Raw genomic sequence first — 20,944 nt, 5'->3', positions numbered from 1 at the left:
GAAAGAAAGCAAGAAAGAAAGAAAGAAAGAAAAAGAAAAAGAAAGAAAGAAAGGAGGGAGGGAGGAAGAAAGGAAGGAAGGAAGGAAAAGGTGCTTGGCTGGCTTGGTTGGTGGAATGTGTGACTCTTGATGTTGGGGTTGTGAATTCCACCCCCATATTTGGGTGTAGAGATTACTTAAACTAAAAAAATAAAGAAAGAAAAAGAATTTCTAATTCTTTAGGAAATTTAAAATAATACTAGACTGTGTGGATCAGACGCGCTTCAGGGAGTCATTTATTTCATGTACCTTTTTTCTTTTTTAAGGAACAGCCAATGTGTTTCTAATATTTCAGGCTGGATTCCCAAGAAATTAAACTGCATCTTTTGAACAGCACATGTTACTTGTAGGGCTGAACATCTGAATTGTTCCTTCAGCAGCTGAGCAAGAGGTACAGTCACGAGGAATAAACTAGATTGAAAATAGGCCCTTGGCAATATGGGTCATGTTTTGGCTCATTTCTCATTGGGCGACCTTAACTTGGTTACTAAGCCCTTTAAAAACAGTTTCCCTGCTGTGTGCGGCTGGGAGGATCTGTGATCACTGAGGAGCTGGGTGTGTGGGCAGGAAGTCCTCACTGTACGGTGTGCCAGGGCGGAGACCCCAGAGGCTCAGTGCACAGACCCCAGAGGCTCAGTGCACCTCCGCACTTGGCGGAATCCCAGGCGTTCTGCGCGCTCGGCCAGGGCTCCTTGCGCTCGTCGCCCCGCCCGCCGCCCGGAGACAGGACTGAGGCCTGGTCGACTCGACTCCTCGCCGGCGCCATGAACCAGTCCCGTGCTGGCGCCCGCCTGCGCACCGTGCTGGGACACCTCGGCCAGCGCTCGGCCGGGGCCGGCGTATCCTTTGGGCTGCGCGGGGCTCGGGCTGCAAGTGCGGCGGCCTCCAGGGTTCCTGGCACAGCCGCCCAGCGGGCTCTTCCCCTTCCTCCGCGCCCGCGTCCCCGTGATGGTGTCAGGTGTTCCGGGCGCCCGGGGCGGAACGCGGCTTGGGGGCCAGGGGAGCGGGGGCAGGGGCCGGGGCCGGGGTGGGGGTGGGGCGTCCCGGCGCGGGTGGCCCCAAGCTCCCAGCCGGGGCGTGACAGGGCCGACCTCAGGGGCTGATGTGGCGCCGCCCCAGCCCTCCGGGCCCTCCTAGGGCCTGTTTCCCTGCCTTGCGAGGGGAGAGTGGAAGTCCTTACTGAGGGGCCTGCGCTCAGCTCCGTTGGCATTTGCTGCACTTGGCCACGCGTGAGCCGGCCGCCCAGAGCCTGGCACAGGCGAGCACAGTGGCACCGTAACCAGGAGCGGGAGAGCTGTGTGTCCCAGGGTGTCCTTGAACCCCGCAGCAGTGGATAGGGTCTCTCCTGATTGGGCCTTCAGGAGCAATGCGTGCGCCACCCACCCGTGTGGATCCAGGAAGATACCACTACAGGACACGTACATCAGATTGCTTTATGGAATTGTTTCTCCTGCTCCGATTAGTGTTCTCTTTCAGGGGGTACTTTTGGGAGCGGAAAACACTGCGTGGGATTTTCCCTTAAGCCACGTGATTAGGCTCTGTTCTGCTGTGTGCAGGATCCTAAACTCTTTCCTAAAAATGATTCTACTAGCTGTTTCTTTTTCCTTTTACCTTACTTTCACTTTTACCAGCCGGGATGTAGGCGAACCACTGTCAACTTAAAATCCTCTCCATACACTGACCAAGGTGATTATGTAACCTCATTTTACCAGTGACAAAACAGAAACCGAGGCAGGGAGAAATTAAAACTCTTGACCAAAGACTTTTCACTAAAGGCAGTAGTTGTGCAAGTGTGTTCCCAGGACCAGCAACATCAACATCCGCTGGAAACTTGTTAGACATGCAGATTCCCAGGCTCATCTCAGACCCATGAATTCCACATACCTGGGAGTGGGGCCCAGCCGTCTGTTTTCACTTGTTTCTGATACATGCCCAAGGGTGAGAACCACCAACCTACGGGCACTGGGGAAACTGGAACCAGAATGAAGGTTTCCAGGTCCAGTCTGTGACTACTATGAAAATGAGCCTGGGTGGCTCAGTCTGTGAAACACCTGCCTCCTGATTCTAGCTCAGCTCTTGATCTCAGGGTTGTACTTCAAGCCCCGAATTGGGCTCCAAGTTGGGCAGTGAGCCTACTTTAAAAAAAAAAAAAAATTTAGATCCTGCTGGTTCTTGATCCAATAGTGTTGAGGTTAGAGCTTATTTTTTTCATCTTTGCTTCCTAGAAGAGCACTATCCTATCAACTTTCTGCCATGGTGGAGATGTTCTACACCAGCACTGTCCAGGTCCGTGGCTACCAGCCCCACGTGTCCACTGAGCAGTTGAAATATGGCGAGGGGCAGTTTTCATTTTCATTCTCCTCAATTTAATAGACAGACGTGGCCAGGGGCTCTGGTATTGGACGGCTCTGCCGAGATGGTCAGTGAATGTGTGTGTGGTTGGGGCTTAAACAGAATCCTGGAAATCGTGTGGCAGTTTCTTCCCAGCCTTAACTGGTTCTAAAGAGATGTGGGTTCTGGCATAAGGTGGGGTTTCTTTTTTTTTTTTTTTTTTACAGATTTTATTTATTTGACAGCGAGAGACACAGCGAGAGAGGGAACACAAGCAGGGGGAGTGGGAGAGGGAGAAGCAGGCTTCCCGCAGAGCAAGGAGCCCGATGCGGGGCTCGATCCCAGGACCCTGGGATCATGACCTGAGCCGAAGGCAGATGCTTAACAATTGAGCCACCCAGGCGCCCCAAGGTGGGTTTCTAAAGCATATAACACAATGCATTTTTTAAATGCAGAGATGCATCGAGAAGAAAACAAAATATGACCTATAATTCCACCACTCATGGATCCTTATCAGTCAACTTTTTGGTGTGTTTCTTTTCTAGGCATTTACATGATTATGGCCATCCTGTATGTACAACTTTTTGCAGCCATTTTTTCATGTTTACTAACATTATATAGTAAGCACAGGAAATATTTCCACATCATTAAAAAAATGAGGAAAGCAACCACCACCACCAGAACCCACAATGTTAGGGAGAAGAATTTTGGACTGAAATATTGCATTCTGTCCAACACATCTTGCTCGTAGCTGACAAAGGTCATTAATTAACCTCTCTGCCTCAGGGAGAACAGAGGATTATACTGCCCCCAGTTACATAAAGACATGATAAGGGGCGCCTGGGTGGCTCAGTTGTTAAGCGTCTGCCTTGGGCTCAGGTCATGATCCCAGGGTCCTGGGATCGAGCCCTGCATCGGGCTCCCTGCTCCACAGGAAGCCTGCGTCTCCCTCTCCCACTTCCCCTGCTTGTGTTCCCTCTCTCGCTGTGTCTCTCTCTGTCAAATAAATAAATAAAATCTTAAAAAAAAAAAGACATGACAAAAATAACATGTTTATGAGTAGTGACATTCAGACCGTCACTCCTTAAGCTAAAGAAACAATGAAAAAAAATTAAGAAGACAAGAAGAAGGAGAGGCTAAGTAAATGATCTGTGGTTCCCTGGATAGAAAACTAGAAAGAATTTCTGTAATTTCTAGCTCTTTAAGATATTTAAAATTATACTGAACTATGTGGATCATACTTTTCCTAGAGCCACTTTATTTAATAGACTTTTTAAAAATTTTATTTTATTATGTTATGTTAATCACCATACATTACATCATTAGTTTTTGATGTAGTGTTCCATGATTCATTGTTTGCGTATAACACCCAGTGCTTTTTTTTTTTTTTTTTAAGAATAACAAGCCAAATAAATGTTCCTTGTATTTTGGACTGGACTCCCACTACATTCAGTACCCATCTTTGGAAGAGCGCATTTCTCCTTACTTCTATTTGAACCTTACACTTTTTATTTGTTCAGCAGTTTAGTGGAAGAAACAGTAATGTGGAATAAACTAGTGGATGCTATGAAGTAAAGAGTATGGATCAAATCTGGGCTGAGGCATCTTTCTACTGGGTAACCTTGGACCCAGTTACTGAGCCCTATGGGTCTAGGTGTCCTGCACTGGGCTGCAGGCATGGTGATAAAGGTCTTGGGTCTTCCAGTCCCTCGTCTGGACTTCCTGAAATGAAATGATGTAAGCAACCGTGCGTACCTGTCAGCGGCTATGTGTGCAACCCAGTCTTCCCTGATGCCAGTGAATCCAGGGCAGACTGTTGTTTCTAGTAAAGGTCAATTCCTAAATTTCATTTTATTTGCCTTAATTCACATCCTAGGTAGCTTACCCCACTTCAGGGGCTGCTTCTCCTAACAGTTTCCATCCTCCACAATTCCAGTAAGTAGATCGAATTGTCATTTTTAACCATACAATGTATATAAAGCTTTTTCTAGTGGTAACTAAGATATAAAATACATCTCGTGTTGTCTGGTGAAAATTCATTACACAGGGGCGCCTGGGTGGCTCATTCGGTTAGCGCCTGACTCTTGATTTTGGCTCCAGTCATGATCTCATGGGTCATGGGAAAGAGTCCCTGGGTCAGGGTCTGTGCATAGCAAGGAGTCTGCTTCTCCTTCTCCCTCTGTTCCTGCCCCTGCCTATGCTCTCTCTCTTTCCCTACAGTGAATAAATAAATTCTTTAAAAAATTCATTCTACAAATTGGCTGTTGCCAGGACTTGTTCTAATTAGAACTAGGGGAAAATTTGAAGACCTTCACTTTAATTTTTATATGTATTTTAAAGATCAGAAAGGGGAAAAATATCAGAAGTGTATAACCTGATTTTTTCAAATTTAGGCATGTTGTACCTCATTTAAGTTAGCCTATAGTTTGTGGTCCTATTGCTAGTATCTTTGGCTTATCTTAAATTACCTTTGTAGGGGAAGACATTGATCACCATGGAATATTCTCACAGAGCCACAGTTCCAATCTAGAAGAATGGACTGGGTGATCTGAGTTTGTGCATTTGCCATGCACTTACTTGGATTTTGTGACTTTGATTTCTTCTGAGAATGTATGATCTAGACAATTTAAAATATAAAGTCTACTGAATTTGTTTCCCCAACCTGAAAAACTATGCATATTCATTACAGAACAAATATGAAAATCAGAGAAATAAAAGGAATTTAAAAATGTCATCCAAAATTCCATGATGTAAAGATAATCACTTAAAAAATGTTTTTTTTTGTATTTCTTTGCATTTTTTTCAAGTAGTGTCTTGGTTATACACAAATCTAAATATATTTTATTATAGTAAGCACTGTCCATACTATTATATGCTCTTCATTGTTTTTAAAAGATTTCTTTATTTAAGAGAGAAAGTGCACACATTGCAAGTGGGGGGAGGGGCTGAGGGAGAGAATCTCAAGCAGACTCCCCACTGAGCCCATAGACCATTTTGGGGCTTGATCTCAGGACCCATGAGATCATGACCTGAGCCGTAACAACCAGTCCGCACTTAACTGACTGAGCCACCCAGGGGTCCCATGCTCTTCATTTTTAATGCCTGGGTCCTTTTCCATTGAGTGGATATAATTAATTAATTATTCTTCTGGTTTTTGGTGATAGCAGTAGTTAATGTTTTGGATCTAAACGTTTTAAAAAATGTTCAGATTGGGGGCGCCTGGCTGGCTCAGTCGGAAGAGCAGGTGACTCTTGATCTCTGGTTCGTGAGGTCGAGCTCCATGTTGGGGATAGAGATTACTAAAAAAAAAATCAATAAACTTAAATCCCAAAGACTTGTTTTAAAAAACTGTTCAGAGTATTTTCTTAGAGTAAATAAAAAATAGAAATGCTGGGTGGAAGAGTATGAACATTTGTCAGGCTCTCGATACATATTGTTGGATTGTGATTTTTCAGTTGGACTTATTTGAAATTTTTTTTTCTCCTTTAGGTATACTCGGGATAATAATGTTCTAAGCCTAGAACAGAGACAATTTTATGAAGAAAATGGGTTTCTTGTCATTAAAAATTTGGTATCTGATGCTGATATTAAACGCTTTAGGTACAGTAACCCTTCGTTGTTTTACAGAAATGTTGTATGTTTGCAGTAGGAATGTGAGTAAGATTAGCATATGTATGTTCAGATATTTTTCAGTGAGTGGCTCATTGGGAAGTGGTTAGGAACATGAGCTCTGGAGCCAGACCAGCTGGCTTTAATCTTAGCCCCACTACTTCCTGTTGTGTGTCTTGGGGCAACCTACTTTCCATGCCTATGTTTTCGCACCTGTAAAATGGGGATAATAATAGTACTTAGGCCCTAGCGTTGTTGTGAGGACTGAATAAGGTGAAGTACACAAGAGTCCTTCGAACGGGGCCTGGCCCATGGTAAGTATGAGAGAAGTATTTGCCCTTATTACTCAGGTGCAACCAAATCACAGACATTTCTCCACTGTTCTGTTAGGCTAAGGAATATGTGAGTTCCCGCAGTGAATTCCAGCCTCACAGTGAGGAGAGGGGGCTTCTGAGCTGGCCATTTTCTCTTCCCCGTCCTCAGAACTCCTGAGCCTGGCCTGGAGGTCAGCCTGGTGCAGAGACACCACCCCCTCAATCTTTGAGAATCTTTCCACAGAACTGGCCAGGCAGGTGTCTGGAGCCTGCAGTAATGACATCATCTGCCAATTTAATTTTCTAGGAGCGAGTTTGAAAGGATCTGCCAGGGGGAGGTGAAACCAGAGCAACTGACGATAATGAGAGATGTGGCCATTGCAAAATCAGAACGTGTGCCAAGTGAAAAGACAGTTTCAAAGGTCCAGGATTTCCAAGAAGACAAGGAACTCTTCAGATACTGTGCTCTCCCTGAGGTTCGAGAGCCTTCCTGCATTTTCTTTTCCTTTAATCGAATAGCCCACTTGCATGCTTGCCTCTGGAATTGCTGCTTACACTTTCTCTGGCCCCCTTGTCTTGTGGCTGGTGAGCAGTGGTTTTCAACTGGAGGCGGACATTTGGCCTGGAGCCATGTTGGGTTGTCACATGGTGGGGACCGTGTACTACTAGCTTCTCTCGGGGTAGAGGCCAGACATGCTGCTAATGGAGCCCAGGGATCCTACAGTGCACAGAATAGCCCCCTCCCCCAGATAATGAATTATCCAGCCCCCAATGTCAGTAGTGGCCAGATGGAGAAACCCTGCTCTGGAGTTTGGTCATTATCCTTGGTTGAGAAGGTTAGGAATTCTGCCTTAGAGAGAGACAGAGCCTCTCTCACTCTGGATATGGGCATATCAACAGGAGGGACATTGCAGCTCATCACTGGACATCCATTTACTGTTTCTTTTAGTTTCATGAATCTGGTCAGTAGAGGTTTAAGTTTGTCTTCAGATTTAAACTCGTTTTTAAAAAATTATTATTATTTAAGAGTAATTCATATTTATGAAGATATCCACATAGCACAGAAGGGCATAAAATGAGAAAGGAAGTCTCCCACCCGCCAGCCCCATTCACTGCCGAGCTTTCTGGTGCATTCAACTAGAATTCTTTCATGGCTATGCAGGTGCATCTATCTACCCTCACCTTTTGTGTTCTGTGGGAACATACTGGTTGTCCCCATGTTTTCTCCACTTATAATAGATCTTAGATGTCTTTCCATATCACTTATATATTACTCTATATCATACTTTTATTATTATTATTATTATTATTTTTAAAGATTTTATTTATTTATTTGAGAGAGAGAGAATGAGAGAGAGCACATGAGAGGGGGGAGGGTCAGAGGGAGAAGCAGACTCCCCGCTGAGCAGAGAGCCCAATGCGGGACTCGATCCAGGGACTCCAGGATCATGACCTGAGCCGAAGGCAGTCGCCCAACCAACTGAGCCACCCAGGCGCCCTTATTATTATTTTTTTAAGATTTTATTTATTTGACAGAGAGAGACACAGCAAGAGAGGGAACACAAGCAGGGAGATTGGGAGAGGGAGAAGCAGGCTTCCCACTGAGCAGGGAGCCCAATATGGGGCTCGATCCCAGGACCCTGGGATCTCGACCTGAGCCGAAGGCAGACGCTTAACGACTGAGCCACCCAGGCGCCCCAACTCTATATCATACTTTTTAAACTACTGCGTAGCATCCCACTGCATAAATGTATCACAGTTTATGAACCATTTATGTAGAATGGTTTAAAGGACACATTGCATACAGTACATGTTAGAAATCATAACCCCAAGTGCTATTAGAAAATTTGCCTCACATGGGTACCTGGCTGGCTCAGTTGGTAGAGCATGTGACTTTTTTAAAAAATTTAAGATTTATGTATTTATTTTAGAGAGAGAGTGCGGGCGCAAGCAGGGGGAGGGGCAGAGGGAGAGGAAGAGAGAAAATCTCAAGCAGACTCCCCAATGAGCACAGAGCCTGACATGGGGCTGGATCTCTGGATCCTGAAATCATGGCCTGAGCCGAAATGAAGACTTGGCTGCTTAACCGACTGGGCCACCCAAGTGTCCCGAGCATGTGGCTCTTGATCTCTGGCTTGTGAGTTCAAACCCCAGGTTGGGTGTGGATGTTACTTAAAACTAGAAAAAAAAAAAAGTTAAGAAGTGGGACACCTGGGGTGCCTGGGTGGCTCAGTCATTAGGCATCTGCCTTCGGCTCAGGTGTGGTCCCAGAGTCCTAGGATCGAGCCCCGCATTGGGCTCCCTACTCAGCAGGAAGTCTGCTTCTCCCTCTCCCACTCCCCCTGCTTGTGTTCCCTCTCTCTCTGTCCTCTGTCAAATAAGTAACTAAAATCTTAAAAAAAAAAAAAAGGGACACCTGGGTGGCTCAGTTGGTTAAGTGTCAGCCTTCGGGTCAGATCATGATCCAGGGTCCTGTGATCGAGTCCCCCATCGGGCTCCTTGCTCAGTGGGGAGGGATTCTGCTTCTCCCTCTGCCTACTGCTCTCTCTCTCTCTCGGTCTTTCTCTGACAAATAAATAAAATCTTTAAAAAAAACGTTAAAAAATAATTTAATAAAAGAAAATTTGCCTCATGAAAAAGACTGTACAGGTAAGCCAACTCTGACGTTCAGCCCCTCGGGTTGGGGACAAGAGGGGACGTGGCCCCTCTGAACTATCCATTCTTCCCAAACTCAAGTCCTGCTATGGAAATGGAACTTGTGAGCATTGATCAAGGAGGAAAAGCTTGAAGTTAGAGGCAACATGTGGTAGAGTAAGCACGACCAGGACGTCCAGGTTTCCCACCTCTCTAAAGTGTGAATCATGCATGCATCTGCTGGTTCATGAAATGATTTTTAGGAGGAGGGCATGATTTTAGTAGTTGGGTATTTATTTTGATGTGTATTGGAAAAAATAACCAGCACATCCATCCTATGACCTCAGGAATAAATCAGGAAAAGACGTGAGTCAGTTTAGGGAAATTATTGGCTAACTATTTGGGGCAGCTCTGTAAAGTATCATAGAAATGGTAAAATGGCTCTTGAGTATCACTGAGGTTTAGAAAACACTGGTCGGAGGCGCCTGGCTGGTGTAGTTGTGGGAGCATGAGACTCTTGATCTCAAGGTTGTGAATTCGAGCCCCACAGTGGGATTAGAGATTAGTTTAAAAAAAAAGGAAGAAAATACTGGCCTAAGGGAATCCCAAAAGTTGACATGCCTTATAAAAAAAAGAAGTATGAGTCCTGACTCCTAGGATTTTGGTACCATTTCAAGCGTTTCATTCTCAAGTTGCCAATATTCCTTATACAGGGGATCAAATAGTGAGAAAGCAGTAGAATATGCTTCAGTTTGTGGAGTCAGACAGAATTGGAGATTGAATACCATCTTTTTCATTTAATTGGTTCTTCCAACTTGGGCAATTTATTAGCTTCAGCCTTATTTGTGTGGGGTGTTCTCTTGAAAGGATTATTAATGCATGGAGGCATTACTTTTCAGGGACCGCTGTGAGGTTTAGGTGGGCTGAGGCATAAAGCCCCTGGCAGGTAGTAGGCATACAATGCCTAGTCTTTCCTGCATGTACCCCTCCCTCGGTGGGTTAGGTGCAAGAAGGTAGCACCCCAGCTGCCAGAGCCCGGGTCCCGTGCTCTCATTGCAACTTGGTCTCAAGCCCCCGTACCCATGTCATTATTGAACACCCTTCTTCCACCAGAATATCGACTCCATGGGGGCAGGGACCTGCTCATCTCATTCCCCAACGTGCCCCCATTTCCTGTCACTCTGTCTGCTTTGGAGGGCCTCAGTGAAGAGCTGGGGAATGCGAGGTGCTCTGATTGTGAAGTGGCCCCAGATACTCTTCTGCTTTCTTCTGGGCTATGCGTGGCCGCTGCATGAGTGTTGGGGCCTCTCGTGGTCCCTCCTTTTTTGCTTAAGTAGGCTCTACGCCCAACGTGGGGCTTGAACTCGCGACCTGAGATCAAGAGTTCCATGCTCTACCGACTGAGCCCGCCAGGTGCCCCTCATGGTCCCTTCTTACGAGGAGTCTCGGTGGGGGAAAGAGAAAGCTGCCTTCTCACCGGGCAGCTGTGGACAGTTCAGTTGAGAGAAGGGTATTTCTGTCCTTCCCAGGTGATACCTCAGAGAAACACTTGTCTCTCTTGTAGAAAAAGTGGTTAGGGTTCCAACTGGCTCGGAAAAGCCTGTTTAATTCAGAGTGTTGCAGATTTCCTGTTTCAACTTTTTCATTCTTTGTTGGCAATGTTGTGAAATACCAAGTGGTTTCTTAAAAAAATATATTTATTTATTTATTTGGAGGGGAGGGGCAGAGGGAGAGAATCTCAGGTAGACTCCCCACTGAGCAAGGAGCCCAAACACAGGGCTCGATCCTATGACTCTGAGATCATGACCTGAGCTGGAATCAAGAGTTAGATACTTCACTGACTGAGCCACCCAGGCGCTCCTACCAAGTGTTTAATTCTTGGCATCTTGGCTCTTGTACAGATAATTGTACTTTGTGCCACTTTTGTGCATTGCATTTCTCGTGAAACGTTTTTTCCTCTTTTCTCTTAGATTCTGAAATATGTGGAGTGCTTCACTGGACCCAATATTATGGCCATGCATACAATGCTGATAAACAAACCTCCAGATGCTGGTAAAGGGCTCTTATTTGTTATGGAGAAGCCAAAAAAACAAAAAAGAGAAGAGAAAAAGGAAAAATATTTTAAGGTGTTCTAACTATACCTGTGTGTATAATTGTTAAACTTTGATAAATAAATATATGTCTTCTTATTTAAGTCTTAAAATAGCATACATCATAATAATTAAGTACAATAGTGATTTCAGATGTTAACTGTAGGGTTATTGTTGGATTTTCAGACGACTGGCTTGCTACTCAAAAGTTTGGTTTAATAAACATGACTGTTCATATACCATAGGCTCCTATGATTACAATCATCACCTCTAAGCTTTGTTAACCATTCTCACCTATGATAGTGTGAATTTGGCCTTCCTGATTGAAGACATTATTATTACTAACAAAATTAAAACTATTCTTATAAATCACATACTACAGTTGCTCTTAAAATGTCTTGTGCTTGCCAAAATGTAGCTCCTAAGATCTCACTCCCAGAGAAACTGGTTTGGAAGCTAGAACCCAGGAATCTCTATTTAAAAAAAATTTTTTTAAAGTAGGCTACATGCCCAGCATGGAGCCCAAAGCGGGGCTTGACCTCATGAAACTGAGCTCAAGACCTGAGCTGAAATCAAGAGTCAGATGCTTAACTGACTGAGCCACCCAGGCGCCCCCAGGAATCTGCATTTTTTAAAAGATTTTATTTATTTATTTGACAGAGAGAGACACAGCGAGAGAGGGAACACAAGTAGGGAGAGTGGGAGAGGGAGAAGCAGGCCTCCTGAGGAGCAGGGATCCTGATGCGGGGCTCGATCTCCGGACCCTGGGATAACGACCTGAGCCGAAGGCAGACGCTCAACAACTGAGCCACCCAGGCGCCCCAGGAATCTGCATTTTTTAAGCTAGCCCCAGCTCTTGGGCCATGCTGAGAAATTCTATTCTACCAGGAGTAATAAATTGGTCCTTCAAGATTCTTTATCCTTTTCCACTTTCTCTGGAGAAAAAGAGACCAGGAGAGCTTTATGTGACTGGCCTATAGCGTAGCACCACGAAATCTCTCCCACCCTGGATGTCTTGCTTAGAGAGGTCGGGGTTGGGAGTTGGGGAACACCAAGTTCAGAGAGCAAAACAGGGAACCACGTAAATGTGGTTTTGTGACCTCTGATTCTACACAATGACTGTGCACCAAGTGCTTCTAGTTCCACAAGGAACTTCTTGGCAGCTTTTTATTAATTTAGTTAATTGATAGTGTTTGTATCAGCCACTTAGAAGGCTAACAGGGAACCTCAAATTTGTTTACTCTCTTCAATTAATCAAACTTTATTTTGAATACTACACTCTGTGCTCAAACCAGAGTTACAAAGGAATATAGCATAATAGAGATCATGACATGTTATCAGTTGCTAGAGAATGGTGTGAGTCCTCGGCTACCAGAAACCCAGAAAAAAAGTGTAGGATCTGGAGTCACCCTGTGGATTTGATATTCCAGTGTGTTGCTTCTCTCTGCATGCTGATTTTCTATAGTGTTTCCGTTGTCTGGGTTTTGTAGGGATAGTCATTGTTCTGGTTTTGCAGGCAAAGGAGACAAATTCTGAGGTTCAGGTATGTTTAACAGCAGGTTCTGTTTCAGGCAAGAAGACATCCCGCCATCCCTTGCACCAGGATCTGCACTATTTCCCCTTCAGGCCCAGCAATAACATAGTTTGTGCTTGGACAGCCATGGAGCACATCGACGAGAAAAATGGCTGCCTATGTGTGCTCCCAGGCACACACAAAGGCCACCTGAAGCCACACAGTTATCCTAAGTGGGAGGTATGTCTGCATACAGGATAAATCAATCTTTCTTTAAGATTTTATTTATTTATTTATTTATTTGAGTCAGAGACACACAGAGAGAGAGAGGGAGATAAAGGGAGAGAGCTTGCGATATTTGCACATGCAAGAGGTGGCAGGGGCAGAGAGAGGCAGAGGGGGAGGAAGAGGGACATGCAAACTCTGCTGAGCACTAGCCCCATATGCAGCTTGATCTTATGACCCCGAGATCATATCCCAAGCCCCAAATCCAGAGTCAGACACCTGACTCCCTGAGCCACCCAGGAGCCCCTAGAGGATATATCTCAACCAGAAGATTTATTGTTTTGATTTCCTATCAGTATCCATAAAGAACTTTAACAATGAGATGGCATTTCCTTTCTTAGCAAAACATTGTTTTAGGTTTTGGAATTAGGATCAGAGAAAATTCAAGGATGTCAGGTAAGATAATCATTTTTCTTTCAACAAGTTTTGGAAAGCTGACCAGTGTGGGAAACTCTAGCAGGGGCTGTATAGGATCTGAGATTATTGAGCCTCATGGCAGAGGTCAGACATAAACACTCGCAACACCAGATGCATGTGTCAAATGCCAAGTAATTTTTATGCACTGATCGCTGGCTCTTAGGATAAAGAAGAGGGAGGAATCATCTCTTTCCTGCTAGAGAGACCAACGAAGGCTCTGGGGAAGGATGAGTAGTATTCCATTGCATGCCCATTGAATGGTTTATTGGCTGAACTATTGGTGTTAGAAAACTATTAAATGCTTTTGAGCCCATGGATGGTGAGCTCAATTGGCTCTTCAGGAATGATAGTCTTGAGGTCTAGAGCAGGATGTACTGGAGGTGAGGAGTCCAGAGGCAGAGAAACCAGAGAGGAGATTATGAGTGTTTTAGGTATCAGATAATAAGGTCTGCAAACCCCATAATGATGGTCAGAATGAGAAGAGCACGTGTTGTTAAGGCAGGAAGAATGAATGTGGTTTTGTAGGAAGTAAAGAATATGGCTTTCAGGACTTCTGCCTCAGTTAGTTAGAATTCTTGCACTGAGGATTAGTGCCAAGTGAAAATCTTTGAGTCTGGATTTGGATATAAAATCTGAAACGGTAAGATTCATAAACTGAGTTGAGGTTTAGGGAAAAGTTTGGTGCAGGCAACAGAAGCGGGCTATGGCTGACGTAAGCCAAAGGGAGTGTCTTGGAGGGACGCAGGTACGTACTGAGTCCATGGAAAGACTGGCTGGCGCTGGGGAGAGGGAAAGTGGAGTCACCGTTCAGTGGGAACAGTCAGGTTGGGACACCTGGTGGGGACAGTTGAATCTTGACCATGACCAGGGTCTTTGATCAATCCTCCATTTAGATTCAAAGTGAGGACAACAGTGGGAGATCTGATTGACTAAGCTTAGGTCACAAATCCACCGTGGCCAGGAGAGAAGGGTACTGGATCAAAGTCCCAACACAGTCCAGCACGAAAGCAGTCCTTCCCCCAGAAGAATGTGGGAGAGCCTTAGGAAGGAGAATGGGATACCGTGCTCCCCCGTCCATAACCATTACTGAAGCAATAACTAACTTTGGAAGTAGTTATAAAAAAACACACTGTTTTAATTTACTATTCTTCTTTCTTTACTCTGGATGTGACATGAGTGCTCTCTGAGCTGAGGAAACTTGAGCATTTTCTCTCTGTTAGCTTGGAAGAACAGTTTGCTTCTCAGAGGAACTCCTGAGTAAAAGAAGAATTATTTAGGCAAAGTTCCAGGTGAAGAGAATATCATGCTGGGAAAGAGTGGTTACAGATTCAGGCTGGAATGGGGATCTCCCGTGCTAACCGCAAAATGCAAAGATGGTCTAGATCTTCATTTGTAACTCAGTAATGAAGGTTAAGTGGAAATGTCAGATTCTTCATTTGGTCCCCCAAATCCATGATTTTTACAACCAGATAGCTGAGAAGTTTTTGTATATACTACAGCTTAAGAATCTATTTATCTCTTTCTCTTGGCAGAACTTAGGAAACCTTTGCTTTTCCTAATGAGTCATTGATAAAATTCTGAATCATTGGGTTCCTCAAATACAGACTTTGGTTTCTTATGTGTTCTAGGGGGGAGTTAACCTAATGTACTATGGGATCCAGGACTATGATGAAAACTGTCCCCGAGTGCACCTTGTGATGGAGAAGGGAGACACTGTTTTCTTTCATCCTTTGCTCATCCATGGATCTGGTTGGAACAAAACTCAAGGATGCCGGAAGGTATGCACTCACATCACTGTACCTTCCAAAGATGAATAAGTTAGAAACAAAATTGTCAAGATATGTGAAACTTTATGAGATTTGGACATTGAACTAAACTGGCCTTTACTGTGGTTTATATTTACCAGGAAATCTATTTGCTACCTCATGCTTTTTTGCTCTTATCAGTAAGAAGCCAGGTGACCTCAGGATCCCAATCCTACTGATACTGATTTATGAACATTCATAGAATTGCTTCAGAGAAAGAACATACTTGGGAGCCCACAGCCTGTGCTTTTGGACGCAGAAACAATGGCTGACATACTAAAATCATAAAATTTGGAATGTCCATAGCTTATAGTAACCACGTAAGAGGAAAGTTTATAATAGCTTTGTTATTGGGAAAACCATTATTGATTCTAAACAAAGGTTCTGAATTGGCTGCCCAGACCTCAGATTTCACAGGCAGCCATATTTTTCACCTCTTAGTCCCAGAATTTGTTTTTAGCCCTAGAATGTTTTAAAAACCTAATGATTTCATTGTTTACATTAAAAAAATTGACATTTCTCATAGTCCCAGATTTTTTGCTTCTCAAAAATTCAGCAGATCTGACAGTACTGTGGACTCACATTTCCCCATATAACATGGCTCTTGATACTAAATATTGGGGGCTTCTTTGGGGCTGAGTGAAGCCTTCCAGTTTGTCACACCAACCCCCGTTGTCTCCCTGAAGTCAAGAGTTAGCTACCAGGTTTCACCTTCTATTCATTCATATTTCTATCAGGTTGACAGGGCCGGGATGAGAGAGAGGCAAGAAGGCACTCTCTTCTGGGGCAAAATTTAACAGGGGTGGGGGGAAGGTGCCAAAAAAAACCCCTCAGCAATCAAGTTAAATGATATTTTTGGGCGGTATTTAGAAAATCAAAATTAATGCAAAAAATATCCATGATGAACACAATGCCAGCATTTTAAATAAAGACTAGATCAGACTCTCGACCATCATGACCCTCGGAACTGTTCAAGCAGAGGGTACAGCCCCAGTGACACAAATAATATGAGTGTTCCTGAGTTTCACCAATTTGGGCCTTTAATCATGGATCCTTAGCCCCAAAATTCAACTTGAAATGAAAAATGGAAATGTATGTGTATGTGTATGTATAAAAACAGGAAGCTGAGACCAAAGATCTGAAAGTTGTATGAGTCAGAAAATTATATTACTTGGTATATGATCAGGATCATAAACTGAGATAGGATCACTGCATATTGAAAGAGTCCATGTTAAAAAGTTGAGAAAGAGTATAAAATGATTACTATATGAAAATAAAAGTTACAGAATAAAAAATCTAAGTAATCTGAGATTTAACATACTGACTTTGCAATTTTTCAGTAGTTTTTCAACTACTTTAATGTTTGCGAAAATATGAACCCTTAAAAAAATACAAAACCCGTTTATATGGGTGTGCACTTTCCCCCTTTGGCCTCAGGTGTCACTCCTCCTTGGCGTGGTGTGGGGGCTTCTGTGGGAAATGGAGTTTGTGACTCTACCGCCTAGAAATTTGATGTTCTGGGCAAAGCAGGCAGTCCTTCCAGTAGACATGGTCACCTCAAGAGAACTAACTTGCAACTAGGAAAGTGGGGTTTAAGTTTAGATCAGCTTATAACTTTTTCAAGAATGGGGAGAAACAAGTAACCTCCATCTTACCTTCAGAAGGAAACAAGATGGGGATTGTATGTGAATGCTATTGGACTTCACATGTCTGTTTGATTTGAGAGGGGTGGGTGTGTATATTATTTTCTCTTGCAAGGTATTTTTGTGGTTTTTTTTTTTTCATGATCTGTAGCCATTGAAATAACAACCCACCACAAACTCAACTGAGTAAGTAACTTCTCTACGAAGATAATGAAGAACCCTGGAACACATTCCTGTTTAGGACTTGAGGACATCCACACACTAGACAAATCACATGTTAAAAAGTTAAAGTCCTCTTACTCATGTCATTATGTTCCCTGCCCATTTTGAAAACAAGTATCACGGGGAGCTAAAAACCTCTTGTAATTTCTCAGTCAGCCTTTAACTGTCCCTGGGGGGTGGGGGTGGGGGTTACTGAACCCTGAAGAGACTAATACAGGACACCATGGAACATTCTAGAAATCAAACGCTGAGTGAAATTGCTGACTTTCTAAAAGAAGTCTCCCTGTTTGGTTGCTGGTGTTAATGGAATGGTTTTTTTCCTAATATTAATCCTGTCACACTGCACAGGCAATTTCCTGCCATTTCGCCAGTTCGGACTGCCACTACATCGATGTCAAAGGCACCAGTCAAGAAATCTTTGAGAGGGAGGTTATGGAGGTAGCAAACAGATTACATGGAATTCCAAAAGACGCCATGCTGAGGGTACGTTTCTCTGAATGATAGGTTAAGACTTTTTTTTTTTCTTCTTTCCTTCAGCTGCTTAACTCTCATACCTGATGTACTTTGGAAGTATAACATGCTTTGTTTAGAGCGCCTTGCAGAAGCTTTGCTGAGACCCACTAAGAATGACAGTAGGATTTCAGCTTGTACTTGCTTCCCAGGCGGGGGCACCTGAGCACCCCAGGCTTCTTTATGTCTTTGGCCGCCCTGTGGTATGCAGGCTATCCTGTTCAAGGACAGACAGGTGGAAACAGAAAACAGGTCTGGAGGAGAGCAAGTAAAGCACAAAGGCTACCTTCTGAATGCACAGAAGGGAAGGTAATGGTTTGGGCTCTCACCCACAGACCTCCTTTATGTGTATAGAGCAGAGTGTTTACATATATGCAAATCCAATAAGACTCCCAGAAAGCAGTTCTTAAGCAGATTTTTGCTTGGGTCAGTTCACATCTGGAGTGTCATGGAGCAGACTTCAGAAACCACTGATGCTTATCAATAGGGGGCATGAGACATTATTTCATATCTCTTTCTACTTAATACACATCACTTGTAAATTCTTTATAACTAGTGGACATTCAACGCTGATGATGATTAGTAGACAAACTATAGTCAAGGCAAATAAACATATTTACTTTGTAAATGAAGTCCGTTTTAGCCTCTGAACCGAGAAGCTGATCCTATGTTTTAATTTGCATTAATCATAAATGCATGCGTTTCCTATGGGGGTGACAGGACCCCCAAAGAGACCGAGTGTCATGATAACTCTGGGCCTTCCAGTCCTGGGAAGAGTACCATACACCAACACTAAGTTACCGTGCCATTGGGAGTCATCTTCTGAAACTCCTTCCCAGCTTAAGAACCTCACTTCTCCCTTGGCCCCTTCTCCCTTTCGAACCTATGAATCTATCCCATGTCTGAAAAGGCTCTCATTTCACATTTGCAGATGGCAGAAAGTCTTGTCCTTCTTCCTTGATCCAGTACTTAAAATGCTTTATGAAGGCACCGTATTTTGTCAAGTGGGGCTTCCGTGCAACACTCTGATTTTTAAAGCATGCATACATTATGTTTGAGGTTTGTCAGGTTGTGATAAATGAATTGCCTCCTGTATTTATTTCATTTTATTTTTAAAAAGATTTTAAATCTTTTAAAAGTGTCGGACTTTGGCTCAGGTCATGATCCCGGGGTCCTGGGATCGAGCCTGGCATCCGGCTCGAATGGGAAGTGGGAAGCCTGCTTCTCCCTCTCCCACTCCCCCTGCTTGTGTTCCTTCTCTCGCTATGTGGCTCTCTCTCTCTCTAGATAAATAAATAAAATCTTTTATTTATCTGAGAGAGAGAGAGCACACGGGGGTGGGGAGGAGGAGGGGCAGCAGAGGGAGAGGGACAAGCAGACTTCCTGCTGAATGGGGAGCCTGACAGGGGGCTCAATCCTAGGACCCTGAGATCATGACCTGAGCCAAAGTCCGATAGTTAACGGACTGAGCCACCCAGGTGCCCCTCCTGTATTTATTTTATAATGTTAGTCTCCCAGATATAGTTTCTCAGCTTTACTTAGAATAATGATATTAACTTCTGCAATAAAGTTCTTTGTGAGGTACAAGAGCACTTTCATAGCCCTATTCTTACTTTCTTCACCAAAACCCAGTGGAAGAATCATTCTCACTGTTTTGTTTTGTTTTTTTAAGATCTATTTATTTATTTGAGAGAGAGAGTGCACACAAGCCAGGGGAGAGGAGAGAGTGAGGGAGGGAATCTCCAGCAGACTCCTGACTAAGCGAGGGGCCAGACATGGGGCTGGATCCCACCACCCTAAGATCATGACCTGAGTCGGACACTTATCTCACTGAGCCACCCAGGTTCCCCTCACTTCACGCTGTTAAGGAGAAAGTGAAAAGTCCAAAGGTTGGCCAAAGTGACGTAAGTGACAGAGCTACATTTCGGAATGAGGTCGAATTTTGAAACCTGTTTTTTCCACCTGACCCTGCTGTCTGCTCAAAAATAAACAAGAAACAAAAAAGTCTGAATTGTTTTGTTAAGAACAAAGGGAAAAAAAACAAATGAACCCATAACTCATGACATCATTTTCACTTAGGAGCAGATCACTCAAAATGGGGCAGCGTCTAAAGGAAAGCAGGACAAGTGGGGAGTGTGGGCTGTTGTGACCAAACACCGTGCTCAGCTGGTTGAAGATACCTGTGGTCAACAGCAGTGCCAAATAACACAGGCTGACCTCCTGGGGACTTGCTTTCTTAGTTTGTTCGACACTATTCTAGATGTGGGCAAGTACATTATTTGGAGTCCTGGAATATGGTTTATTTACTAATTGACAGGACTCCTGTGCAGACTTTTTCCATTTAACTGTTGGTAGATGCTAGAAATCTACTTTGTCTTATGCTGAACATCAGATTCCCAGTGTTCCATCAACTCACTGTGTTTGGCTTTATTTCCAGGATTTGTATATATTTCGAGGGCGGCTGGTGAAAGGAAAGAGGATCAACCTGTGAGGTGGCCCTCTGCTGGAGCTCTTTGAGAGAAAACCACAAGGAATTAAGGTGCCTAAGGAAAATGTTTTCTTAACAAGCTGCCCTAATCTTTTCTATCACTTGTTATCCAAATCACTGCGCGCAAAGACCGGGTACTTCTTGGCACGTGGTTAGTTCTGCGTGCAGAGCTGTTGCTTTCATGGATGAATACATGTAACAGTGGCCGATTACTGTTTTCAGGAGAACTAACTCAGGGTTGCACCTAATAAAAGTGATTGATGTCTCATTTAAGTGTGTTCAATCAGTTTCTTTCATTCAATTAGCTCTTTGCCCAAGCAGAAAGGAATCCTTTGTTTTTTTTTTTTTTTAAAGATTTTATTTATTTGAGAGAAAGAGAGAGCACGAAAGACAGAGACAGAGCACGAGCAGGGGGGAAGAGTAGAGGGAGAAGCAGATACCCCACTGAGCAGGGAGCCCAATGTGGGACTGGATTCTAAGACCCTGGGATCATGACCTGAGCTGAAGGCAGACGCTTAACCGCCTGAGTCACCCAGGATTCAAAGGAATCCTTTGAAACTCAGGGTACGGGGACTTTTGGATCCCTCTTCCGGAAAACCCACCACCCACTGACTTCATGGCATGAGAGACTTCTCAGATCTAGAACACTAACACAGGCATGTGTAATGAAGGGCATTGTGGAGTAAAAGTAAGGGCGGATGCTCATGCTCTGACACAGGATTCCTTGCATGACTTCTCCAACCCAAGCAGCCGCCTTAAAAATATAGACCGGGTCTTTCCAAGTCATTTTTCTCTGTTCCTGAAGAAGGAAGACAAAGGTGGCTTCATCTGCTATTTTTTATTGAGTAAGGCAGGTGAAAACCCTCAGCATTTAGGAATAAAACCTAAACTCTTTCAAACTAAAGGGAATTTTTTAGATAGTTTGGATTTCTAATGGGCACAAACTGGGGGAATTTATTTTATTTTAAAGATTTTGTTTACTTATTTGAGAGAGACATAGACACACACACACACAAACACCCATAGGCATGAGCAGCGGGGAGG

At 43.9% G+C, this 20,944-nt stretch overlaps 1 protein-coding gene and 1 long non-coding RNA gene across 3 annotated transcripts; both read left to right on the top strand.

Annotated features, from left to right (window-relative positions):
- Nucleotides 1-646: 646 nt before the first annotated feature.
- Nucleotides 647-20,168, top strand: PHYH (phytanoyl-CoA 2-hydroxylase). Its single transcript, XM_006729059.3, has 9 exons — nucleotides 647-878; nucleotides 4,247-4,305; nucleotides 5,860-5,970; nucleotides 6,601-6,769; nucleotides 10,898-10,979; nucleotides 12,589-12,770; nucleotides 14,861-15,010; nucleotides 17,251-17,385; nucleotides 19,850-20,168. Exons 1-9 carry the CDS (start codon nucleotides 804-806, stop codon nucleotides 19,901-19,903), a joined length of 1,017 nt encoding a protein of 338 aa, XP_006729122.1. The 5' UTR covers nucleotides 647-803; the 3' UTR covers nucleotides 19,904-20,168.
- Nucleotides 886-3,402, top strand: LOC145721646 (uncharacterized). Of its 2 annotated transcripts, none has more exons than XR_014145474.1 (2): nucleotides 886-2,325; nucleotides 2,616-3,402. It is a non-coding gene; the product is annotated as an uncharacterized LOC145721646 (long non-coding RNA). The 2 variants fall into 2 exon arrangements; XR_014145473.1 differs by having other exon boundaries at nucleotides 2,598-3,402.
- Nucleotides 20,169-20,944: the final 776 nt, after the last annotated feature.

This window comes from Leptonychotes weddellii, chromosome 5 (assembly GCF_054177405.1).
Source record: "Leptonychotes weddellii isolate Sample4059 chromosome 5, ASM5417740v2, whole genome shotgun sequence".
NCBI classification, from domain to species: Eukaryota; Metazoa; Chordata; class Mammalia; order Carnivora; family Phocidae; genus Leptonychotes; species Leptonychotes weddellii.
The sequence above is the reverse complement of the archived record's forward strand: the minus strand, read 5'-3'. Positions and strand labels throughout refer to the sequence as shown.

What these genes read in the sequence shown, in the direction of transcription:
- PHYH (XM_006729059.3), top strand. Translation starts at nt 804, where the DNA reads ATGAACCAGTCCCGTGCTGGCGCCCGCCTGCGCACCGTGCTGGGACAC. An exon ending in GATACTGTGCTCTCCCTGAG is followed by an intron (nt 6,770 to 10,897) that starts GTTCGAGAGCCT and finishes CTTTTCTCTTAG; the next exon opens with ATTCTGAAATATGTGGAGTG. An exon ending in AAACTCAAGGATGCCGGAAG is followed by an intron (nt 15,011 to 17,250) that starts GTATGCACTCAC and finishes CACACTGCACAG; the next exon opens with GCAATTTCCTGCCATTTCGC.